Here is a 20326-nt window from a genome sequence, read left to right on the forward strand (position 1 = left end):
TTCTTAATTTAAACAATGCAGTCAACTTTTTAGCAAGGTTATTTAGTCAGCAAGGGTGTGCTTTTTATTGCATTCCTTAACTGTAAGCATAATTTTTTTTTATTTTTTGTGGCAACTTATAAATAAGATAGTTCGATTCAATATGGAGTCAATGAACTCAAAATTTTGAGCAATGAGAAAAATAAAAGATTAGAAAATAGCTATTGAAAATAACAATTCAAAGTTACTGATTAGTATTTACATAATATAACTTTATATATCTAATAATATCAATAAGGAAGTATCCTCTTTATTTTTTTCAATTATTTTCTAAAATAAAATTGATAATGAAAAATAAAATGGATTAAAAATGTTTATATAATTGATATGGGTGGATTACTTGTATTTGAAAAGATGTCACCTGATTATCAATGAAATATGTCTTAAATATAGTTTATTAAATAAAGGTAATATTTTTACTTTGAAAATAAAATTGTGAAAAAACAATTTTCAAATTCTGTTTAGAAGATGCAATATGATATTTTCTTCATAAACTTACAGTGTCCCTATAGGTTTTTTTTTTTTAATTATTATTAAGGAAAATATATTTATTTTTTCAATAGTTGGTGAAAACAGATTATACTGAGTAATGATTGTTCAATTCAACAATACACTGTAATTGATTTATTTTTAATAAGATTAATATTTTGAACTAAGATTAATATATTTTAACAAACTACAAAATAACTGTAGCTAATCAATTTGTATGGTGAACGAACTCCAAATGTATGATTTAATAATTTTTTTGGCAAGATTTAAAAAAAAAAAAAAAAAAGAAGAAAGAATAGTAATGGAAAGAAAATCATGCCTAGAAAATGTACCAACTTCCATTTTAAAGCAATAAAGATTACAAAATATGAACTTTCCAATAGGATGCATACTTGGGTTAAGGAAAGTTTGAAAAAACAAACTTATTAATGATGACGGGCATAATGCTCATTATCATGATAGAGTGGTTGCATACTACAGGTGAAAGTGAACAAGTATTGTAAAATAAAAAAATAAGAACCAAAAAATTGAGTGTCTCAATGAGAAGAAAAGTAGTAATGATAACCCATGTATAATTCAGGTAACTAGCTAGATTTGATAATAAATATTCTTAAGTATGAGATGATTTATAGGCAGACCATAGCAGGTATTCTATCAATATTATTGGCCCAAATTCTAAAAAATATTTAAGTTTCATGAGGTGAATTTGTAGTGAAAGCTATGAGTGCTTGTATATCAATACTAAAATGTTATCCCCTAACTTTTCCACAGATTTCAATTTATATACTTTCAAAACCATATGCGCAAAAATTCACAAATAAGACAAATATAATCAATATCGAGTCAACAAACTTGAAATTTTGAGCAATGAGGACAAGAAGAGATTAGAAATTAATAAGCGATTTAAAATAATAATTCAAAGTTTATACTTTAAAATAAGCGATCCAAGGGCAAGGGTGCCTAGAACGCTTCGTAGAGGAAACGAAGAAGGCTACACTCCTAAGTTAATTTCTATTGGTCCTTTTCACCATGGCAAACCAGAATTAACTGACATGAAAGAGAAGAAGAAACTATATATGAAAAATTTTCTTCAACGAGAGGAAATAAACGAGATTCTAAGTTTTATCAAGGACTATGAAAAAACCATCCGTGCTTGTTACGCAGAAGCATTTAGACTTCAGAGTATTGAGTTTGTAATGATGATCCTGTATGATTCTATCTTCATCATAGAAATCTTCATAAGGGAGCAACTTGATGTTAGAAGTGACATATCACTAGTTACAATTTCACTATGCACAGACTTGCAGTTATTTGAAAATCAACTTCCATACTTTGTCCTTGAGCAAATATACATGTTAGCTTTCACTTCCACTGACATGCCTTTTACCTTCAAGCAGCTTTCCTATCGCTTCTTTTCGGCATTTACATGTGTGGAGTTAACTGCTTTATCCCTCGAAGTTAAACATTTCACAGATTGGAAAAGAATCAATCTACTCAAAAGCTCCCTAGAAACAAGCTCCCTAGAAACAGTGTCAGACAACAAATGGATTCATGATTTACCTTGTGCAGTGAAGCTACATGAGTCAGGTGTAAAGTTTAAGAAAATTCATATTGGAGGAGAACAGAGTTTATTTGATATAAAATTTGACAAGCGAAAGCAACTGATCCCATTTTTTGAAGTCCATGAATTGCAGATGCCACAGCTGCTAGTAGATGAGGGGACCCAACGTCTATTCGAAAACATCATTGCTTTGGAGCAGTGTCTTTACCCAGAGGATACTCAAGTTTGCAATTATGTTGAACTGATGACCTATCTTATCAACACTAAAGAGGACATGGATTTGCTTGTTGAAAAAGAAATTATTTCCAATAAATTGGGGGATAATGTTTTAGTGGCAAATATGTTTAACAAACTTAATGTACTTCAAAGACCATCGTCATACTATCACGTATACGCCCAGCTAAAAAGGCACTACGACAACCCATGGAACAGAGTCAAGGTAAATTTGAAAATAGGAACTTTGAAAAGAGTGTATTTCAACAATCCATGGAGAGGTGCAGCAACTATTGCGGCAATAATACTCTTGCTTCTAACTATAGTACAAACTGTATGTTCTATTTTACAAATTGTGTAATTTTAATTGATTCTTGTATTAAACCTAGAATCTACTTGTGTTAGTGTAATTTTCAGTTTCAAGCTTCTTGTATTAATAATAATAAAAAAATTTGAATCAGTTCTTCCTGTTTCCACTAATAATGATAAGATTTTGCAGATCCTTAACAACTCAGTCAATCTGCGTTTGTCTTCCAAAATGTTCGTAGAAGATATGACTAAGCCTTAGATTTCTTACTTTTGGCTTCAGCAACTGGTTTTGTTTTGAAAGGCAGGAAGGTCTTGCCACCCATTAATGGCTGTAAGACTTCCAGTACTTCAACACCATCTTCCTTCTGGTAGTTCTCAAGGGTACAGCAAATGGTACTCTCTGTTGCAAAGAGTGTAGAGTTCAACAAGTGCACATATTGCTTCGTCTGTTCATTGCTCTGCAATATTTCATAGTTACAAAAGCACAATCGTGAGTTTGTAAGAATTCCACAGAGATAATATTAAATGATTCGTTGTTTCAAGGAAAGTGTAGAAGGGCAGCAAACTACACATCATTTGGCTTTGCCTGCACTAAATAGGAACAAGTAAACAGAACATACCTTTTCTCTGACCATGTCGAATCTCCAATCTTCTCGATTGATAATCTGTACAATTTGAACATGATACCAACTCTCTATAGGTTTGCGATGCAGGAAACCATCCTTCCAAATCATACTTCTTCACAGCTGCATCATTCAGAGGACCAAAGACAATGGCCACAATTTGATACGGGATGTTTAACTGCATGTAAATAAAATTCAATTAGAGCCAAACTTTTCCTCATGAATTATTAGATTGTTGATCCACACTTTGCTATTAAAATAGATCGATATAGGAATCAGACAATGATTGTCTCCTTGACAGAAACACATACAAATATGAAATTTGAATTTTGTTTCTCAAGGGTTAAAAACAAAGCCAGAAATCCAAAAATTGACATGTCACATATGGTTGGCCTGTTTATCCAACAGATTCCCTACAGATTTACTGGACACAGATATAAAAAAGATAGCAAAATAATTAACCGTAAGTAAAGAGATGAATAATAGAGAGATATTAGTGCAATTGCATAATCATGCTGAAAGAAAAAGAAAGAAAGTCATTATACCATTTTGTAGAAATCTTCAGAGTTTTTCATCATTTCCTCGTGCATTTCCCATGAGTCATTTCCATTTGTTCCACTTTCTCAAACTGATGAACTCGGAAAATTCCAAGAGTATCTCATCCATATGAACCAGCTTCTTTATGGAAGCACAACGGGTATCCAGCATATCTGATTAAGAAATTGTAGTGTCCATAAGCAAACACAAACAAGAACTCCTTTGTAGCAATAGGGACAATGGCTTCAAAAGATTATTGCCTTAGAGGTAGCTCAGAAGGATGGATCCAGTCATCTATATGATAAGCACAAAGAGGCTGTTCATATGTCGCAATAAGGTACTTATCGTCTCCCTCACCAGTAAACTATCAACATCAACTATAAGTCATGCTCAAATTTTAGTCAAGAAACTCCAAAAGGAAAAGCAGTTTTAGTTCAGCATTTATATTTATCTGATTGAAAGACACATAGTGTCTGTGAAAGGAATCCAACTTTATAACAACAATTAGCTCTTTTGACCAGCTAGTAGAAAAAAATTAAGAGAAGGTAATATGTATTAACACAACCTTGTAAGGCTCTTCATCAAATTGTGCTAACTGAGCACACCTGGCCATAATGTCTTTTCTCATGAAGAATGGAGTTTATAATGATGTCTATCCTCTTTTCTCCAAGAAATTAAGACCAAAATTTATCAACGCTAGATTTAGCCATACACCATCTCCTTTCAAGTAGAAACCTCTGCCCCCAGCAACATCAGCACCTATTTCAAGGCAAAAGATCAGTACACAATATACTACAACGGATGGAAGTAGAAAAAAAAAATGATGAAAAATGAATAGAATTGCTTTACACGTTGGAAAAGAACTAGATAATCTGCTACTAGGTAGTGATGCATATGAAGTCAATATACACAACAAAAATGACCAAAAAAAAAAAATCAATGGTCAAGTTCAAGTAACAAAATTGGACAACTTATTATGGCTCCGAATGGAGGATCTTGGCTCATACAAACTCAAATAACCAAAACATGCAAATGCTTGAGCAAAGTAAAAAGAATTAATAATAATACAAATTTTTTGGAACATCATCAAAGCATAATAGAACCAGAAAAGTTAGTGAAATGGAATTATAAAATCACCCAATCATAGATTTATTCATCATACCAAGGACTACCTATCATAAACAAAAAGTTATACGTCTCATCTCCAATAAGAGAAAACAAATAAATAATAAAGCCTGAATACAAATAAAAAATTTTAATACCTTTCTTCAAATCTGCAATTCCGAGAAGCTCAACGTGATTCTTTAGTTTTGGCTCCATTCTTTTCTCTCCCCATGTCTAATCACAGCATTATCTGCCTACACAAATCTTTCCCACTTCATCACCTACAGCATTGTGCAACATATATGTACACTAACTCAGACAAGTCACATACCTCATCATCACTGACTGGTACCAAGGAAGCACAGGAACGCAGGGAGGGAGGAGTTTCAGCATTTCCAAGACGTTTCGGTTTCTGAAACACCCCAAAACTTGTACAAAACGTTTCAGGGGCGTTTCAACAATTTAAGAAAAAAAGGAAACGTGTTTCAGATTTTGAAACTCGATTCTTCGACTGAAAAATTGATATAATGGAAATTTGCAAAACCTGCTCTCCATTTCCTCTCCTCATGGTCATCGACTGTTTATCTCCTCTCCGCCGTCAGCTATTCATCAGTTCATCATTGTCATTGGTAGTCGACTATTTGTGACTTCCTCTCTGTTGTCGTCTATATTGACACTATTGTTCATTTTGGTCTGAACTGAAGTATTCCTCTCCGCCGTTGACTGCTCGTTAGCTCTTCAATGTCAACGACAGTCGGCTTCTCTTCAGTTCTTCATCGTCTTGACAGTCAGCTTTTCTTCAGTTCGTCATCGTCATCGGTAATCGGCTATTCATCAGTTCCTCTCGGCCGTCAACTATATTGATAACCTACAGTGTTGTGCTGTTCATTTTTCAGGTACAAAGATGTGTGTATATCGTATGCATGTTTTTTCACATGTTTTTTTTTTTTAAAACTTTCTATATATCACCCAAATGGAAACTTTTTAAAAATGAGTAACTGTGTTCATTTGCATGTATCTTATTGTATTCAGCTGTGTTTTGTGAAGTTATTAGACCATTGATTGTTCATGAGGGTGAGACCAAAGACAAAAATCAAGTGACTATGAAGATGGATTTTGTAATATTTATGCCATAATATCAAGGCAAAAACTAAGTGACTGTAAAGATGGATGTTTAGCTACCAGCAGTCCTGTATTTGTTTTGAATATGGAGGGACTGTATTTGATCCTGGGTGTCAACATGATAGCCTAGATTGTTCTTATAAAAATTTGGTATTTATAAAAAGCTCATATATTTTTTATATTTACACATTTTCCCACATTTCAATTTCCGATATTTTTAAGAAAATACATTTCCAACATTTTCACGTTTCTGTTTCCTTGCTATTTAGACTCATACTGAATCATGCACAGGTTTCCTACTATTTCCAACTTTGATTTCAATACAACCTATGCCTCACGAACTTCAACTTCTTTGTCTGCAGTTGCTCGCTTGACCTCCTCTGACTTTGCAATCATCTCAATTGCATCATCTTTCGACTTTAACCAGGACAATTACAGAATTCAGTTTCATAATGAACACCAAGAATTTTGAAACAAAATAGTAATAATAATAATAAAGTGTTCAACTGTAAGCAAATAATTTACACAACATTAGGTTGCCTTTATACCCCATACAGAAGATATTCATACAAGAAATCCGCACATGTTCAAATTGTAAAAGTGCATTCACAATGCAAAATAGCTACATAACAAACACTCATGGATATATTTATGTTGACTATATTCACGTCAGCAAGCACATATTGAACATTCTGCTTCATCGTCCAAATACAATAGTTAAGTGTTCTAAGAATTTCAATTAGGCTGTGTTTGCTGGCACAAATTTCAACAATCTAATTGTATGTAGACCAATCTGAAGGCCACCGCATTACATACTCAACAAACTCAATTTCAGTTCATAAACTCTTGATCCAACGCCTACTACCATGGGAAAAAAAAGTTCCATTTTTGTTTAGTTCTTCTGCTAATTTTTTTTTTGCTCAGTACAATGTTCATATCTTTTCCATTTCTAGCTGCTTTAGTAGCTCTTATATTCTCAATTCTGCCTGTGATTTCTTAGCTACCAAACAGAACATAAAACATTTACGACATCAAAATCCAAAAAACTCACAATTTTGAGCTTAGCTATTTCCTTATTGATCTTGTTGATCTCTTTCCAGATATTCTCTAGATCAAATTGACCTACACAGAACAAGCAAATAAACAAAAAAGGCAAAAAGCAAAACAAAAGAAAAATCAAACTACAAGTAGATGATAAAATAATTACGTTGGCGCCATTCTTTGTCGAGTCCAATAATCTCGTCGACGAGTTCAACAGTGGCGAAGCGACGCCGTCGCGACTAGCGTATAATCTCAGGGTTGAAACCTTTCTCTTCTTTGAACAAATTAATGTCTAACATTTTTCCACTGTCTTACGAGAAACGAGCGACAAAGAAGAAGATAAAAGTGAATGTATAAGCCTTCAAAAATCCCTACCTTTCTCTGCTTAGCTTCGCTTATCCGCCGTCTTACTAAAGACGGGCTCCCACGAAGGGTCAAAATTCCATTACCTTCACTGGCTTTTAGTAAAATTCTAAGGATTAGGGATGACAATTTGGGCCTGACTTTAAGGCCCGACCCTAACGGGAAGTGAATTTCCTATAAAAATAAGGAAGGAGACGAGAATAAAAAAAATCTTTACAATCGGGGACGGGCCGGGGATGGAGATACATGTATCCCCTCCTCGCCCCTACCCTTCCTCTCCTAACCCTTATCTTCGTCCCTTTATATTAATATATTTATTTAAAATACTAATATATTTTTATAATTTTAAATTATTTATGTTTTTTAAATTTATTTAGGTTTTTGCTGTGCATATTAAAGGAGTTAATATATTATATTTATGATATTTGAAATAATAAATTAATTTTAATTTTGCTTAATTTTGTTATTTAATATATTTATATTGTATTTACAAGGTAAAAATAATATATTTTTTTTGCAAGTACGAGGAGGGGATTTTTTTCTGCGGGGAAGGGGAAAAGATGGGAAGGAGATTTCTTTTTACGGGGAGGGGATGAAAAATCATTTCATCTCTGTAATGGGAATGGATCAGGGACGGGGATTGATATCCTTTACAAGAACGGGGACGGAGATTGAGATCCTCTCTCCGCCACTCTCCATTGCCATCCCTACTAAGGATCCCAATGTTTCGAAACTAGTACAACTTAACTTTCCCTTCAACCCCTCACAGGCTGCAAAATTGCGGCTAAACGCCATCACATATTTATTTATCAATTGTATAAATTAGAAAATACAAATATGAGATTTTAAACTTTTAAAATTTTATTGATGTTATATTTAAGTCAAGCGAAATTGAACAACATTAAACTTTAATTCAAATTTGGTTTCATACAAATCTAATCATGAATTGCATACAAACAACCAATTTGTTTACAACCCTAATTCATTGCGAGAGTGAAGAGTTTATATCCAAACTTAACATTGACATGATGAAAGGATTGGTAACATTACTCTATAACTCACCAGTCATCATTACAAAGAAGTAAAAATAATATTCTCATCTGTTTTTAAAGCAAAATTTCTATTGTTACCCCTTCCTTTATGGGTGTCTGTTCTCTTGATCCACCCAATCACATATAAATAAATAAGTAATACAACTTTTTTGTACACTGAATTGCCATGCTACAGCTTCCACTAAAACAACGGCAATCAATTTTAAGTAATGCAATATGGAATCTGAAAATTTGTTTGATCAATCAGGCACTGTGTTCACTGGGTTCCCAGAAACTCGAACTGTGGCTTTTTCTACCAGACACAGTCCCTTTGTCTGCAATTGATGCCCCAGAAGCTTTATTATCCAACTGGGATTCAATTGACAACTTAGGCTGCAGAATTTCTCAATAGAAAGTTTCAACTTCCACTGGTATCCTTATTAGCGAACATACGGGCGCAGTAAGTTTGGAGGATTAGTTGTTTCAAGATTTGCCCACAAGTTTGCAAGAGGTAGGAAATAGTGCTCACCATTCCATACCACCATTTTCATATCTGATACAAGCAATCAAATAGAAACTTGGAAGATGAGACACAGAATTCAAAAACATGGTTGTGATTTCAATCAAGTTGAGATATTATGAATTGTTACCTGGCACTGCTCCAGAACTTAGGACTTAGTAGCATGAATGGCTTGCAAAATTTTGGCCAAGGATCCAAGAACTTCAACAACCCTGTAAATCTCTCCAAGTGCAAGTGTATACTGCTTGCCTGTACTTACCCATAATATAGCATTAACCACACCACCATAGAAAAAATATATATTCAAGAAACAACTACTAATATGGTTAAATAATCAGTACCTCGAGGGTCAGAAAATAATTGACTGGAGACATTCTTTTCTAAAGACTCTTTCCAAACCAAGGCACCATGTCTCAGCTCTTGCGCACAAACAGACACCATTTTGAACCAAGTGGAAAAAAAAGAAGACTGCTCCTCCCACAATCCCAACTTTAGAATCTTTGATGTTGATGCCACATGTTTTAGGAGTTCAATTGCTGACCTCCAATCTTTCTCTGCCTATTTAAGCAAAGTATATGATTCAAATGGCAAAAAACTGAATCCCCTACTTTGCAATATAACTTATACAACCAATTCTAAAATAAAAAGAAGACATGTATATGATCATAATACTTCTAGTTTTCATTCTTTAAAAGATAGGAACATGTAGTATCCATTAAATAAAATCATGGTTCATCATAAAATAAAAGAAAAAGACACTTACAAGTAGCAGCCTCATTGATAATTGATATTCTGCCTCAAGCACATGGAACTTCGGTTCCTGGAGAACTTCAATGAATTCATTAAGGTGATTATTGGTCAGTGGCTGATTCTCTGAGTGAACCATGGAAATAATACCATCTTGGTGCAATTCATTATACAGATCCTGTAACAGCCGAGACAAGAAAAGATTACCAAGTGTAGTTTTCTCAGAAGCAATTATAGAAAACGGTGATCAATTTCTACAGTATCATCATGAAAGAGGAAGCACCATGAATTTTGTCAAATTTTTAGTTATGTCAATATCATTGTTTTACTACCATTCTTTTTAACCATGCAAGAAAAAAAAATTATTGCATAAAAATTTCCATCCTGAATTTCTCAAAAGACTCCCAAAGATACAGAGAGTAAAACAAAGACTAACAAATTTCATATTTTCTTTAACAGATACTGATAATATTTGGTTGCACTATTAAAAACTATCATAACAAGAAAAGAAGTTAATGGCCAATAAATAGAATGCCAACGAAAATACTCATAAACAGGATATTTCCTTGTCAGTAGCTTCTAGCTTACCATCTTCACCACTAAGAGCAGCAGTACTTTGTGCTTTCGAACAAATCTTACAACCTTTAGATTGTCAAGATGGCACTGTGCAACAAACCATAATTCATCCTCTAGTTTGGAATAAAAATCAGCATAATCTTTCTGCTCAATCAATTTTTTTGGCTCCACCTTGGTAGAGTGTTTCACATGTGGATCTTCAAGACCAGGAACTGAGATCTGTTCATCAACTGTCCTGGAAACAGCATCTTTAAATTCCCAAGAATCATCATCCAAATCACCATCACCATCTACTAAATTAGAATCCACAGCTTTAATTAAAGAATCAAGACCAATTTCACTAGGCTTTTGTGAATGGTTAACAGGAGCTTTCTGCTCAGCTTGATTGTACAAACTTGTTATGAGATCACTGATAGATACTCTCGAACCCTGACTCTTCTTAATGTCATCTGTCCTGGAGGAAGCAAGATTGTAATTAGAAACATCTTGATGAACTGAGAAGTCATCATTCTCTAGTTCACTATCCCCAAAAATGGACAGAGGTAAGCCTCCCCTATGGCTCTGCGACTTAGTGTCTTTGAGTAAGTAAAAACCAGATTAGAACATGAGAAAATTCTTATTAAATAAAAGCATGCACATGCAAACTTTTAACTTGTTCATGACACTCAAACTTGCCAAAAGATACAGGTTGACCAATTTGAAAGTAAGATGAAATTTAGATAGAATACAGATTTCCATTAATGTAAATTTCCTCTATGTTGGCTCCTAAGCACAAACAATTGAATTGCCAAAGATCCAGTCACAGAGTTTTAAGAAACACACACAGCCAAACAAATGAGTTAAACCTGAATATCAATGTGACAAAGAAAATGCTGTCTCTAAAGCAGGACAACTTGGAGCTCACTTTGACTCATGTTACAAATATGAGGAAGCTTTCGCTAAGTACATTGTCCAAAATCTAGATCGTAGTTAATTACATTTAAAAGGAAGTCTAAGTAATTCATTACCGTATCATTTGATCCAGTTTCTGAAAAAGCATCCTTGAATTCCCATAAGGCTTCTCCTTTCTCAACATTGCCAATAACAGATGTAGAATCTAGTCCATTTTCATTATCATTCTTCTGCTAGCTTTTTGACAATGAACTGGAAATACCATCTGGTGCCACAGAACTTTTGCTGAAATCAAAACCAAAGTCAAATTGACCAGTTTTTTGAGAGATGCCATTTGATGCAGCAAATAAATTGGTAGGAACCTGCACCCCACTATCATTCTTCTGCTCACTGTTTGTGAACGAACTATTAATACCATCTGATGTCAGAGAACTTTTGCTGAAATCAAAACCAAAGTCCAATTCACCAGATTTTAGAGTCATCCCATTTGATGAAGCAAACAAACCAGTAGGAACCTGTGCCCCATTTTCAAAGACAAATGCCTGCTGAGCTCCCTCAGAATTCCCAGTCCCTTTGTTGTTGCCCTTCAAATGAAAGGATGTCAGTCTCTTACAAACCAAATGAAAATAAAATCAAAAGTCATATATGTATATATTTAATGATGCCTAGAAATATAAAACATAAAATCAATGCAAAATAACAAATATAGCTTAAAATTTTAAATAAACTCCCTCTCCAAGTACACAACACTTGAATGCAAAATTAAGTACTAGGCAGTACCAATTGTAGATAAAGACAGTTAATTATTCCCAAACTTCCATATAAAGATTCTTTCAACTGTCATAATTCAGAAATCTCTAAAATACTCATACTGTTACAATCCATAAAAGACAAATTACTACAATATAACATTCAGTAAGCTATATTCAAAATTTCTATTTCACTGTTCATGACTTCAACAAGAATATTCCTTGTGTTAGCCTTAAGCAAAAAATCTATATTCAAACTACAAAAACCCCAACAAAACAAAAATGAAGATTCCAAACTCAAACATAAGCAATTTAAAAAACCAATGAAAAATCAGATCAAATCAAGAGAAATAGATTTACATTAATATTCCTATCGCCAGACCATGGTTCTGGTTTTGCATCCTTAAACTCCCACTCATCATCATCTTCAAAATCCTCACTTTTGTCAACTAAACTTGAACGAAATCCATTTGCATCCTTATTTACTCCATTAAGGCTTGAACTTAACCCATTTAAGTTTGAACCACACACATTCCAACTTGAATTAAGTCCATCAACATTTGGCATTGGTACATTCTAAGGTTTCACCTTGTGTTGACTCTGGTTCAAAAAGTTGGCCATAAAACAGCAATTTAACAATTTAATTAACTCAGACAACAAAAACTCATAATCTTGAAAAGTTTTCTTTTTTTATGAGCAAAAAAAAAAAAAAAATCACTTTATCACATTACAAAGTTTAAAGTGAATTACGACTTTTATGTTTAATTTTCAGAGCAATATTTGCATAATCTGTTGCATGTTCTACAAGTTTTTAACTTCAACATGGCAAGTTCATGTTTTTTGCAAGATTACCACCCATCTAATATAATAATTTTTTTTAAAATTTTCTTTCCATTTCCACGATTTTATCAACAATTATATAGAATTACCTTAAAATTAAAATCTCCGTTTGGTAATTTAGTCTCTACAGCCTTAAATTCGCACCCATCATCATCCTCGTCTAAAACTGGATTAAATCCATTTGAATCCAAATTAATCTTCGAATCCATGCCATTCAAACCCAAATTCGATACACTTCCCTCCAAGTCCGACCCTTTTGAATCCAAATTCAACCCATAAGAACCCCAATCGTCCAATTTTAAACTCGACCCGTTTATTTCAAAATTGGACACACTTCTCTTCAAATCCAACCCCTTTGATTCCGATTTCAACCCATAAGAATCCCAATTTTCCAATTTTAAACTCGAACAGTTTGAATCCAAATTCGATCAACTTCTCTTCAAACCCAATCCATTTGAGTCCAAATTCAAACCCGTACCACTTACCACCTTGCTCGGCTCGCTCCCAGCATATAAATTCGAAATCAGATCGCTCATATTTAACTCCGATCCCACCTTTTTTTCAGTTTTTTTCAACTCGTTTGCACCATTAAATAATAAACCCGGCTCACTTGATTCATCCTCCTTCTCTTCCTCTCCAAACAACGATAACGGCAACGCGCCCTTGGTTTTCTCCCACTGAACCCGATTCCGACTCGGGACCAAGTCAGGCTGCGCCACATCATTTATCAAACTATCAGCTCGGCGATAGACGGACAAATGAATCGGATCCAGTGATTTGACAGGGAGCGTTTCCCAGCGGGAGAACGAAGTGGGTGTAACAAAATCGCCCTAATCGTCATCAATTTTATCTTGAAGATAGGAACCGTTGGTTTTTAGGATTTGAATGGACGGTGATTGGCGCGAACGTGAATTACCCGAATCCCTCGTCGTCGTCGTCTTCTGTCGTTGTCATTGCTTGTCTCGGGTGTGGCGAGCTCGTATCAAGGCGGATGATGCGTAGATTCATTACGCGCACCCCGCGTATTCTAGGTAGTCCGCTCTGTTGGGAGGGAATTTTAGTAATAATTTAATTAATTAAAAAAATAAATATTATTCTGCAAATATGATCCAACAAGGCAAGATGACAGGGTATTAGGTGGGACCATCTATGCTTCCACGTCGGCACAAATTTCACTCATTTATTAACATTATTATATTAATTTTCATTTTTATCTTAGTATAGAAATATTATCAAAATAATTTTAATTTTATTATAATTATAATTTTATTTATTTTTTAAAATAAAAATAATTTTATTTTTAATTAATATTAAAAACATTTAATAATAATTATATTTAAAGATATTTAAATAAAATAATATTTTAATCAATACAGATGACTAGGGTTTACCATACATTACACAAAGACTATATACTAAAAAGAGTCACCACCACAAATGGTCAGCACCTGCTTCCTCCTAGGTTAACATAATTCCCATTAAACAAATGCTAATTGAAAGATTAAAGAAATTAGATCTACTGCTCCAAATTTTTAAGAATCAGGATCAGGATAAAAAAAGAGAGAAAGAAAGTTTGAATTGAAAATTTTCCAGATTCGTAAAATCTTTCTGCAGCATGCATGGAGATAACATTTATATTATCAATGGTCTTTATGAAGTTTGTGAATGAACCTAAGCTACAAAGTGAGAGAGAATACAAGTCAATGCTGTGAGACCCGACCCGAGTAAAATATTAGGAGAGCTCTTTTGAATCCTTTACTATTAACTATTCCGTAACACTCACTGGAATACTTAATAAAATAACAGTCCATATGAGTTTCCAATGAGTGAGTCGAATTATTTTATAAAAGCCTTTATTTTCTCTATTGCTTACTCATATTATTTTCATCTCAACCTCACAACTCCAGTATTACGTATTTCTTGTTATGGTAATTCTATACATCGATAACTGACAATAAAATATTTATTATAATTTTATCAAAAAAGTAAGAACATGTGTATTTAATCTACCACACTTTTTACATAGCTGCAGAACATGTTTCATTTTATTTCCCATATTTTTTTCATTGCTGAAGAGCATGTTTTATTTAACCTCGCATATTTTTTACATAGCTGAAGATGATTTCCTGACTCTTGCCAAGCAATTATCTTTGGGCCTTGAATGGGGTAAATATATCAGGGGAGATCTGGGATTAAGTCGCTCGAGCCGATAATTCATGAGAAAATGGTGAAGAAATACAGCAACTTCAAGTTTGGCCAAATCATTTCCAGGGCACAGCCTGCTTCCTGCTCCGAATGGAAGGAAACTTCCAGCTTTTGCAGTATAACCTTCCCATCTCTCAGGATTGAATTCTTTTGGATTCGGATAAATTTCAGGGTCGAAATGAACACTTCTGAACCATACCAAAACTTTCCAACCCTTCGGAATCATGTAGCCATTTAAGTTGATATCTTCTTTTGCCTCTCGAAAAACATTGACTGAGATTGTCACAACACGAAGTGTTTCATCAATCACCTTGTCAAGATATGTCATTCCTCGAATTTCTTTAAGACTCAAACCCTTCTGAGCAGATGGCCTCTTTTTAACAATCCTCTCTTGCTCCTCTTTAGCTTTTTGTAAAAATTCTGGGTGCTGTTGCAACAAAATAGTAGCCCACATCATTGTATGACCAGAAGATTCATGGCCTGCATTCAAATACATCACAAAAATATCAATGATTTCCTCGTCTTCCATTTTACTGCCATTTTCATCTTCAACATCGAGAAGTTCATCCATCATGTCTTTCTTTTTTTGCAAATTATTCTTGTCCTTCCTCTGATTTCTTCGCTCGGCCAGTATGGATTGTAACACAGCCACTATATTTTTCCGAGCCTTAAGAGCTTTATTGTAGGCAAATCCTGGAATATTAATTGCCATAGCTCTAATCCCGTAGTTAAAAGCTGTATATTCCCTCTCTAAAGCGTCCATTATATGCTCACTCTCAGAGCTAAGAAAAATGCACATGATTATCCTGAAAGTGAGCTTTCGGAGTTGAGTTAAGAACTCGATTTGTCCCATTTTGGCCCATTTGTCGAGGGCGGATTTGACACTTTCTTCAATATATTCTAAGTACGCAGACAATGCTTCGTGGCCATTGATTGAAGCAGCAGTTAAACGGCGGAGACGCTTGTGCTCTTCAATCGAAATGTCAGTGCGAATGAATGACTTCTCCCCCATCAGTTTCATAGTGGCGATTGGCCAACCGGCCTTAAACCCATCATCATCCATTAGTACTCTTCTGCACGTTTCTGGCTTTGTTACTATCACACTCGGCTCCCCAAACATGAATGCTTTGTAGATTCCAGTACGCCCATATCTTTTGGCATAACTTTCCATGAACGATTCAGGATTAGATGACTTGAAAGCTTTAAGAAAAGACCACATATTGCCAATCAGAGGCCACCCCAGATCTCCTGGAGGCAAAGAGTTCTGCTTTTCACCAAGTTTTCTCTCATACAACCACCAATTTGCTCTTTTAAGAACCCATTTGACACTCATCAAAAAACAAACCACAACTCCCCAAATCGAACTCATCATCATCATCTTCAATGTTGGTACAGCAGTGAAAGAGAAATGGGTAGAAAAGTAAAATCCTGTACACACGTTTCTGTTTTATGTACACGTGAGCTAAGGCTTGTATAAAACACATGTAACTAACTCTAGTTTAGTTAAGCAACAAAAATCTAATGAAAATACAGAAAGCAAAGTAGCAGCATATTCTCTCTTACGATCCTTTCTTGGCTTTCTTCTCTGTTGCCCCAATCTTGATTCTGTCTTTCTTCTTCTTGAATCACTATTACTTTCATGGTATCAGAGCGCGAGCCAAACGGCAGGTTTAACAGCCTAAGTGTTCCTGGATACAAGTGACAACGCACCCAGCCAAGAATCGGCTGAGCCAAAAAGGCAGGTTTAACAGCCTAGGTGCTTGCACTTAAGCGGGGGTGTTGACGACTCAAAAAAAGAGAGTCTCACATCTAATAAATAGAACATAAGAGAGTGATATATAAGTGTGTGAATTGGACCTTAACATAAGCCAATTGGTTTTATGTAAAATGGGTTTCAATCTACACACTTGTAAGCTCAATTTCCGACATGGTATCAGAGCCATCAGACATGCGTCGATAATGGCAAATTCACAAGATCCAATCTTTGATTGTTCAACTATCCCTGAGCGAGGGATTGATTCATCAACCAACTCTGCAAACCCTAGCTCACAAAGAGGATCCACTGTCCCTTCAATTCCGTCTTCCAGTTTGCAAGTGATCTCACCAAAGCTTACAAGGTCAAATTACTCTTTCTGGAAATATCAGGTTCTTTCCACAGTTGCATCTCATGATTTGGAAGAACACTTGGTTGGCGTATTACCTCAACCAGCACCATTTGTCCATGTAAGATCCGAAGATCCTAACTCTTCTACTGTAATGGTAAAAAATGTGAACCCTGAATATGTTCTTTGGAAGAAAATTGATAAAATGCTTGTTTGTTGGCTTGTCGCATCTATCTCTGAAGAAATTTTCTCTGTAATTTCTAAATGTCGTGCATCTTCAGAAATTTGGAATACTTTGGAAAAGGAATTTGTAAGTGCTTCTAAAACACGCATGCTACATGTTAAAAATCTGCTGCAGACAACTAAGAAAGAGAATCTAAGCATAGAGAGTTATGCATTAAAAATGAAAGGGTATGCAGAAATTCTAGAATCTGGAGGGCAGTTTGTTAGTGACATTGAGATCATTAATCACATTTTAGATGGGTTAGGCCCTGAGTATGATGCAGTGGTAGCAAGCTTAACAACTAGAATAGAATCGAGTGCTGAAACCCTCAATCTTCAAGATGCCATATATATCCTCCAGAAACATGAAATGAGGCTAGACAAAATGACAGCTACACTGAATTCAGTAGTTTCTATGGATTATCACAGTGGCGTAGTCAACACAGCAAGTCTTGTTAAGCCACAGAGTATTACTAGCATTGGTAGTCAATATGGTGAGCAGTCGAGTCATTTTGTTGGTAATCTAGCTCATGAGCAGTTCTACAATGAGGTACCCCCATCATTTGCATCTCAGAATCCTTCCAGATCTACTTACCAATCCAGAACTCAGACTTATATGAACCATCAGCAGCCTTATCAGTATCAAGGTGGCTATCACAATAGTTATCCATCTATTAATCATGCTGGAAGAGGTAGAGGAAGGTTTTCTAGCAGAGGCAAGGTGATTTGTCAAGTTTGCAGCAAAGTTGGACATACTGCTATTCAATGCTACTATAGATTTAACACCAACTACAACAATCCTTCCATTTTACCCCAGTTTCACACCAATTCACCTAGCTTACCTCAGCCAATCTCAGGACCTGTGTTCTACCAAGAACCTCATTACAATAATTCATCTCAAAGAGCTCCTTTATCGCAATCCAATACTCCTCAACACTTGCCTTTGTCAACCTATCAACCTCAAACCACCCAGCCTTTCACCAATAATTCTTACACCAATCCTATGCCTACAAACCAGCCTCACACATCAAATTCCAATCCTCAAGCCTATGTTACTCAACATTCTGCTCAGCTTACTCAACCATCAACCCAAATAGCCACTCCTGCTACTGTACAAGATCTTACTTGGTACATGGATTCAGGGGCAACTGACCATGTTACCCCTGACCTCTCTCAGCTAAGTGTTGCAGCTAACTATAAGGGAAATGAGCAGCTTCAGGTTGGCAATGGTGAGTCCTTAAACATAACTCACATTGGTCATGTCTTAGTCCCTAGCAAATTTCAGTCCAAAGCCCTTTATCTAAAAAATGTTTTATGTGTGCCTCATATAACCAAAAATTTACTTAGCATTTCAAAAATCACAAAAGATAATCATGTTATTGTTGAATTCTATGCTGATACATGTGTTATTAAGGACAAGTACTCTCAGGCAATTCTACTACAAGGGCATCTTAAGAATGGTTTGTACCAGTTGCACATTCCCAATCACTCAATCTCTCAGCTCAACTCAAAAGTCAAACCTGTTCTTCCTGCTCAGCCTTGCTCAAAAGCTATCAATAATTCTGCTACCATTCAGCCTTCAAAAAATACTTTCTTCAAGTCTGATGTCTCCACTTGTGCTGAAAATAAGAGTAACAATACCTTATCAGAAGTGAATGTTGGTTCTCTTTCAAATGATTTACATTTTGCTGATACAAATGTTACGATAAGGTCCTTTGTTGCCTCAAAAACTAATGTAAACTTGTGGCATGCAAGACTAGGTCATCCAAACAATAAAATTCTTGTACATGTTTTGAAAACTATGAATAATAGAATTGCTTCTCATGATATACTTTCTTTTTGCCATGCCTGCCAATTAGGAAAATTGTCTCAAACTAACTTTCCCAAATCAGATTCAAAAACAAATAGACCTTTAGAGTTAATTCATTCAGATCTTTGGGGACCCTCCCCTGTTACTACACCTGATGGCTATAAGTACTATATACATTTTATAGATGATTTTAGTAGGTTTACATGGATATTTCCTTTGAAAAATAAGTCTGAAACTAAAAATGTTTTCACTAACTTTTGTAATCTGGTTGAAAGGCAATTTGATTTGAAAATTAAATGTTTGCAAACTGATTGGGGAGGGGAGTACAGAAGCTTGGTACCTCTACTCAATAGTCTAGGAGTTGAATTTAGACATCCATGTCCCTATGCACATCAGCAAAATGGTAAATCTGAAAGGAAACACAGACATATTGTTGAAATAGGCCTTACTCTTTTAGCACAAGCTGGACTTCCCCTTAAACTCTGGTGGCATGCTTTTCAAACTGCTGTCTATCTCATAAATAGATTGCCATCCTCTATTCTTGATCTCGATACTCCTTTTCATAAATTGTTTGACAAATATCCTAATTATTCTAAGCTGAGAGTGTTTGGTTGTGCTGTGTATCCTTATCTTAGGCCTTATCACACCCAAAAATTTGCCTATCACTCTACAAAATGCATCTTTCTTGGGTACAGTATGCTTCACAAAGGTTATAAATGCATGGATTCTAATGGTAGGTTGTATGTTGTTCCTACGCTAAAGTTTCATGAAAATGAGTTTCCTGCACTAAATGATCTTGAATTTCAGTCCTTAGGCTTGTCTTCTGTCACAAAAGTTTGTACTCAACTCAAAAATTCTCCAAATACAGATATTAGAAGTTGGAAACTTCCAGTTACTCAATCTAACTCTAATCCAAATTCTGAGACTGGTCATAGATCATCATCTTACTCTAGTGCACTGTCTCCTGTGTCTAGTCCTGTTATTTCACATAATCAGCATAGCATTGCATCAACACATGATTTTGAACCTAATCTTTCTACAGCTGATACATTATGTACACCTATAGCTTCAACTGAACCCATTGAATTTTCTGCTTCACCTTGTAATAACAGTATACCTCAAAACACTCCAAACATTTCTCTTGTCTTACCACTCGTTCAACCTACACAAACACCACCCATAATCCCTCTCACAACCAACCAACATTCTATGCAAACAAGAACAAAAACAGG

General features: G+C 35.0%; 3 protein-coding genes and 1 pseudogene across 5 annotated transcripts; 1 reads left to right on the forward strand and 3 right to left on the reverse strand.

Annotated features, from left to right (window-relative positions):
- The first annotated feature begins 1223 nt into the window (after positions 1–1223).
- Positions 1224–2756, forward strand: LOC123208743 (UPF0481 protein At3g47200-like). The gene is made up of 2 exons (XM_044626255.1): positions 1224–1228; positions 1469–2756. Exons 1-2 carry the CDS (start codon positions 1224–1226, stop codon positions 2661–2663), a joined length of 1200 nt encoding a protein of 399 aa, XP_044482190.1. The 3' UTR covers positions 2664–2756.
- Positions 2704–7567, reverse strand: LOC123203488 (annotated as a pseudogene).
- A 725-nt stretch (positions 7568–8292) lies between these two features.
- On the reverse strand, positions 8293–13791 carry LOC123196453. 3 transcript variants are annotated; one of them, XM_044610506.1, is made up of 8 exons: positions 12845–13791; positions 12276–12515; positions 11283–11750; positions 10288–10729; positions 9716–9877; positions 9294–9510; positions 9083–9201; positions 8293–8985 (listed from the first exon to the last, which is right to left on the reverse strand). In XM_044610506.1, the coding sequence occupies exons 3-7, from the start codon at positions 11348–11350 to the stop codon at positions 9101–9103; spliced, it is 990 nt and encodes a 329-aa protein (XP_044466441.1). In that variant the 5' UTR covers positions 11351–11750; positions 12276–12515; positions 12845–13791; the 3' UTR covers positions 8293–8985; positions 9083–9100. The 3 variants fall into 3 exon arrangements, with proteins under 3 accessions (XP_044466441.1, XP_044466448.1, XP_044466434.1); XM_044610513.1 differs by lacking the exon at positions 12276–12515 and having other exon boundaries at positions 10342–10729; XM_044610499.1 differs by lacking the exon at positions 12276–12515.
- A 1051-nt stretch (positions 13792–14842) lies between these two features.
- LOC123209742 (ent-kaurenoic acid oxidase 2-like) lies at positions 14843–16335 on the reverse strand. Its single transcript, XM_044627878.1, has one exon. It carries the CDS (start codon positions 16333–16335, stop codon positions 14860–14862), a length of 1476 nt encoding a protein of 491 aa, XP_044483813.1. The 3' UTR covers positions 14843–14859.
- Positions 16336–20326: the final 3991 nt, after the last annotated feature.

This window comes from Mangifera indica, chromosome 2, assembly GCF_011075055.1.
Source record: "Mangifera indica cultivar Alphonso chromosome 2, CATAS_Mindica_2.1, whole genome shotgun sequence".
Taxonomy (NCBI): Eukaryota; Viridiplantae; Streptophyta; class Magnoliopsida; order Sapindales; family Anacardiaceae; genus Mangifera; species Mangifera indica.

What these genes read in the sequence shown, in the direction of transcription:
- LOC123196453 (XM_044610499.1), bottom strand. Translation starts at nt 11,350, where the DNA reads ATGTTGAGAAAGGAGAAGCCTTATGGGAATTCAAGGATGCTTTTTCAG. An exon ending in AAACTGGATCAAATGATACG is followed by an intron (nt 10,730 to 11,282) that starts GTAATGAATTAC and finishes TGCTTCCTCCAG; the next exon opens with GACAGATGACATTAAGAAGA. An exon ending in TATCAATGAGGCTGCTACTT is followed by an intron (nt 9,511 to 9,715) that starts GTAAGTGTCTTT and finishes TTGCTTAAATAG; the next exon opens with GCAGAGAAAGATTGGAGGTC.
- LOC123209742 (XM_044627878.1), bottom strand. Translation starts at nt 16,335, where the DNA reads ATGATGATGAGTTCGATTTGGGGAGTTGTGGTTTGTTTTTTGATGAGT.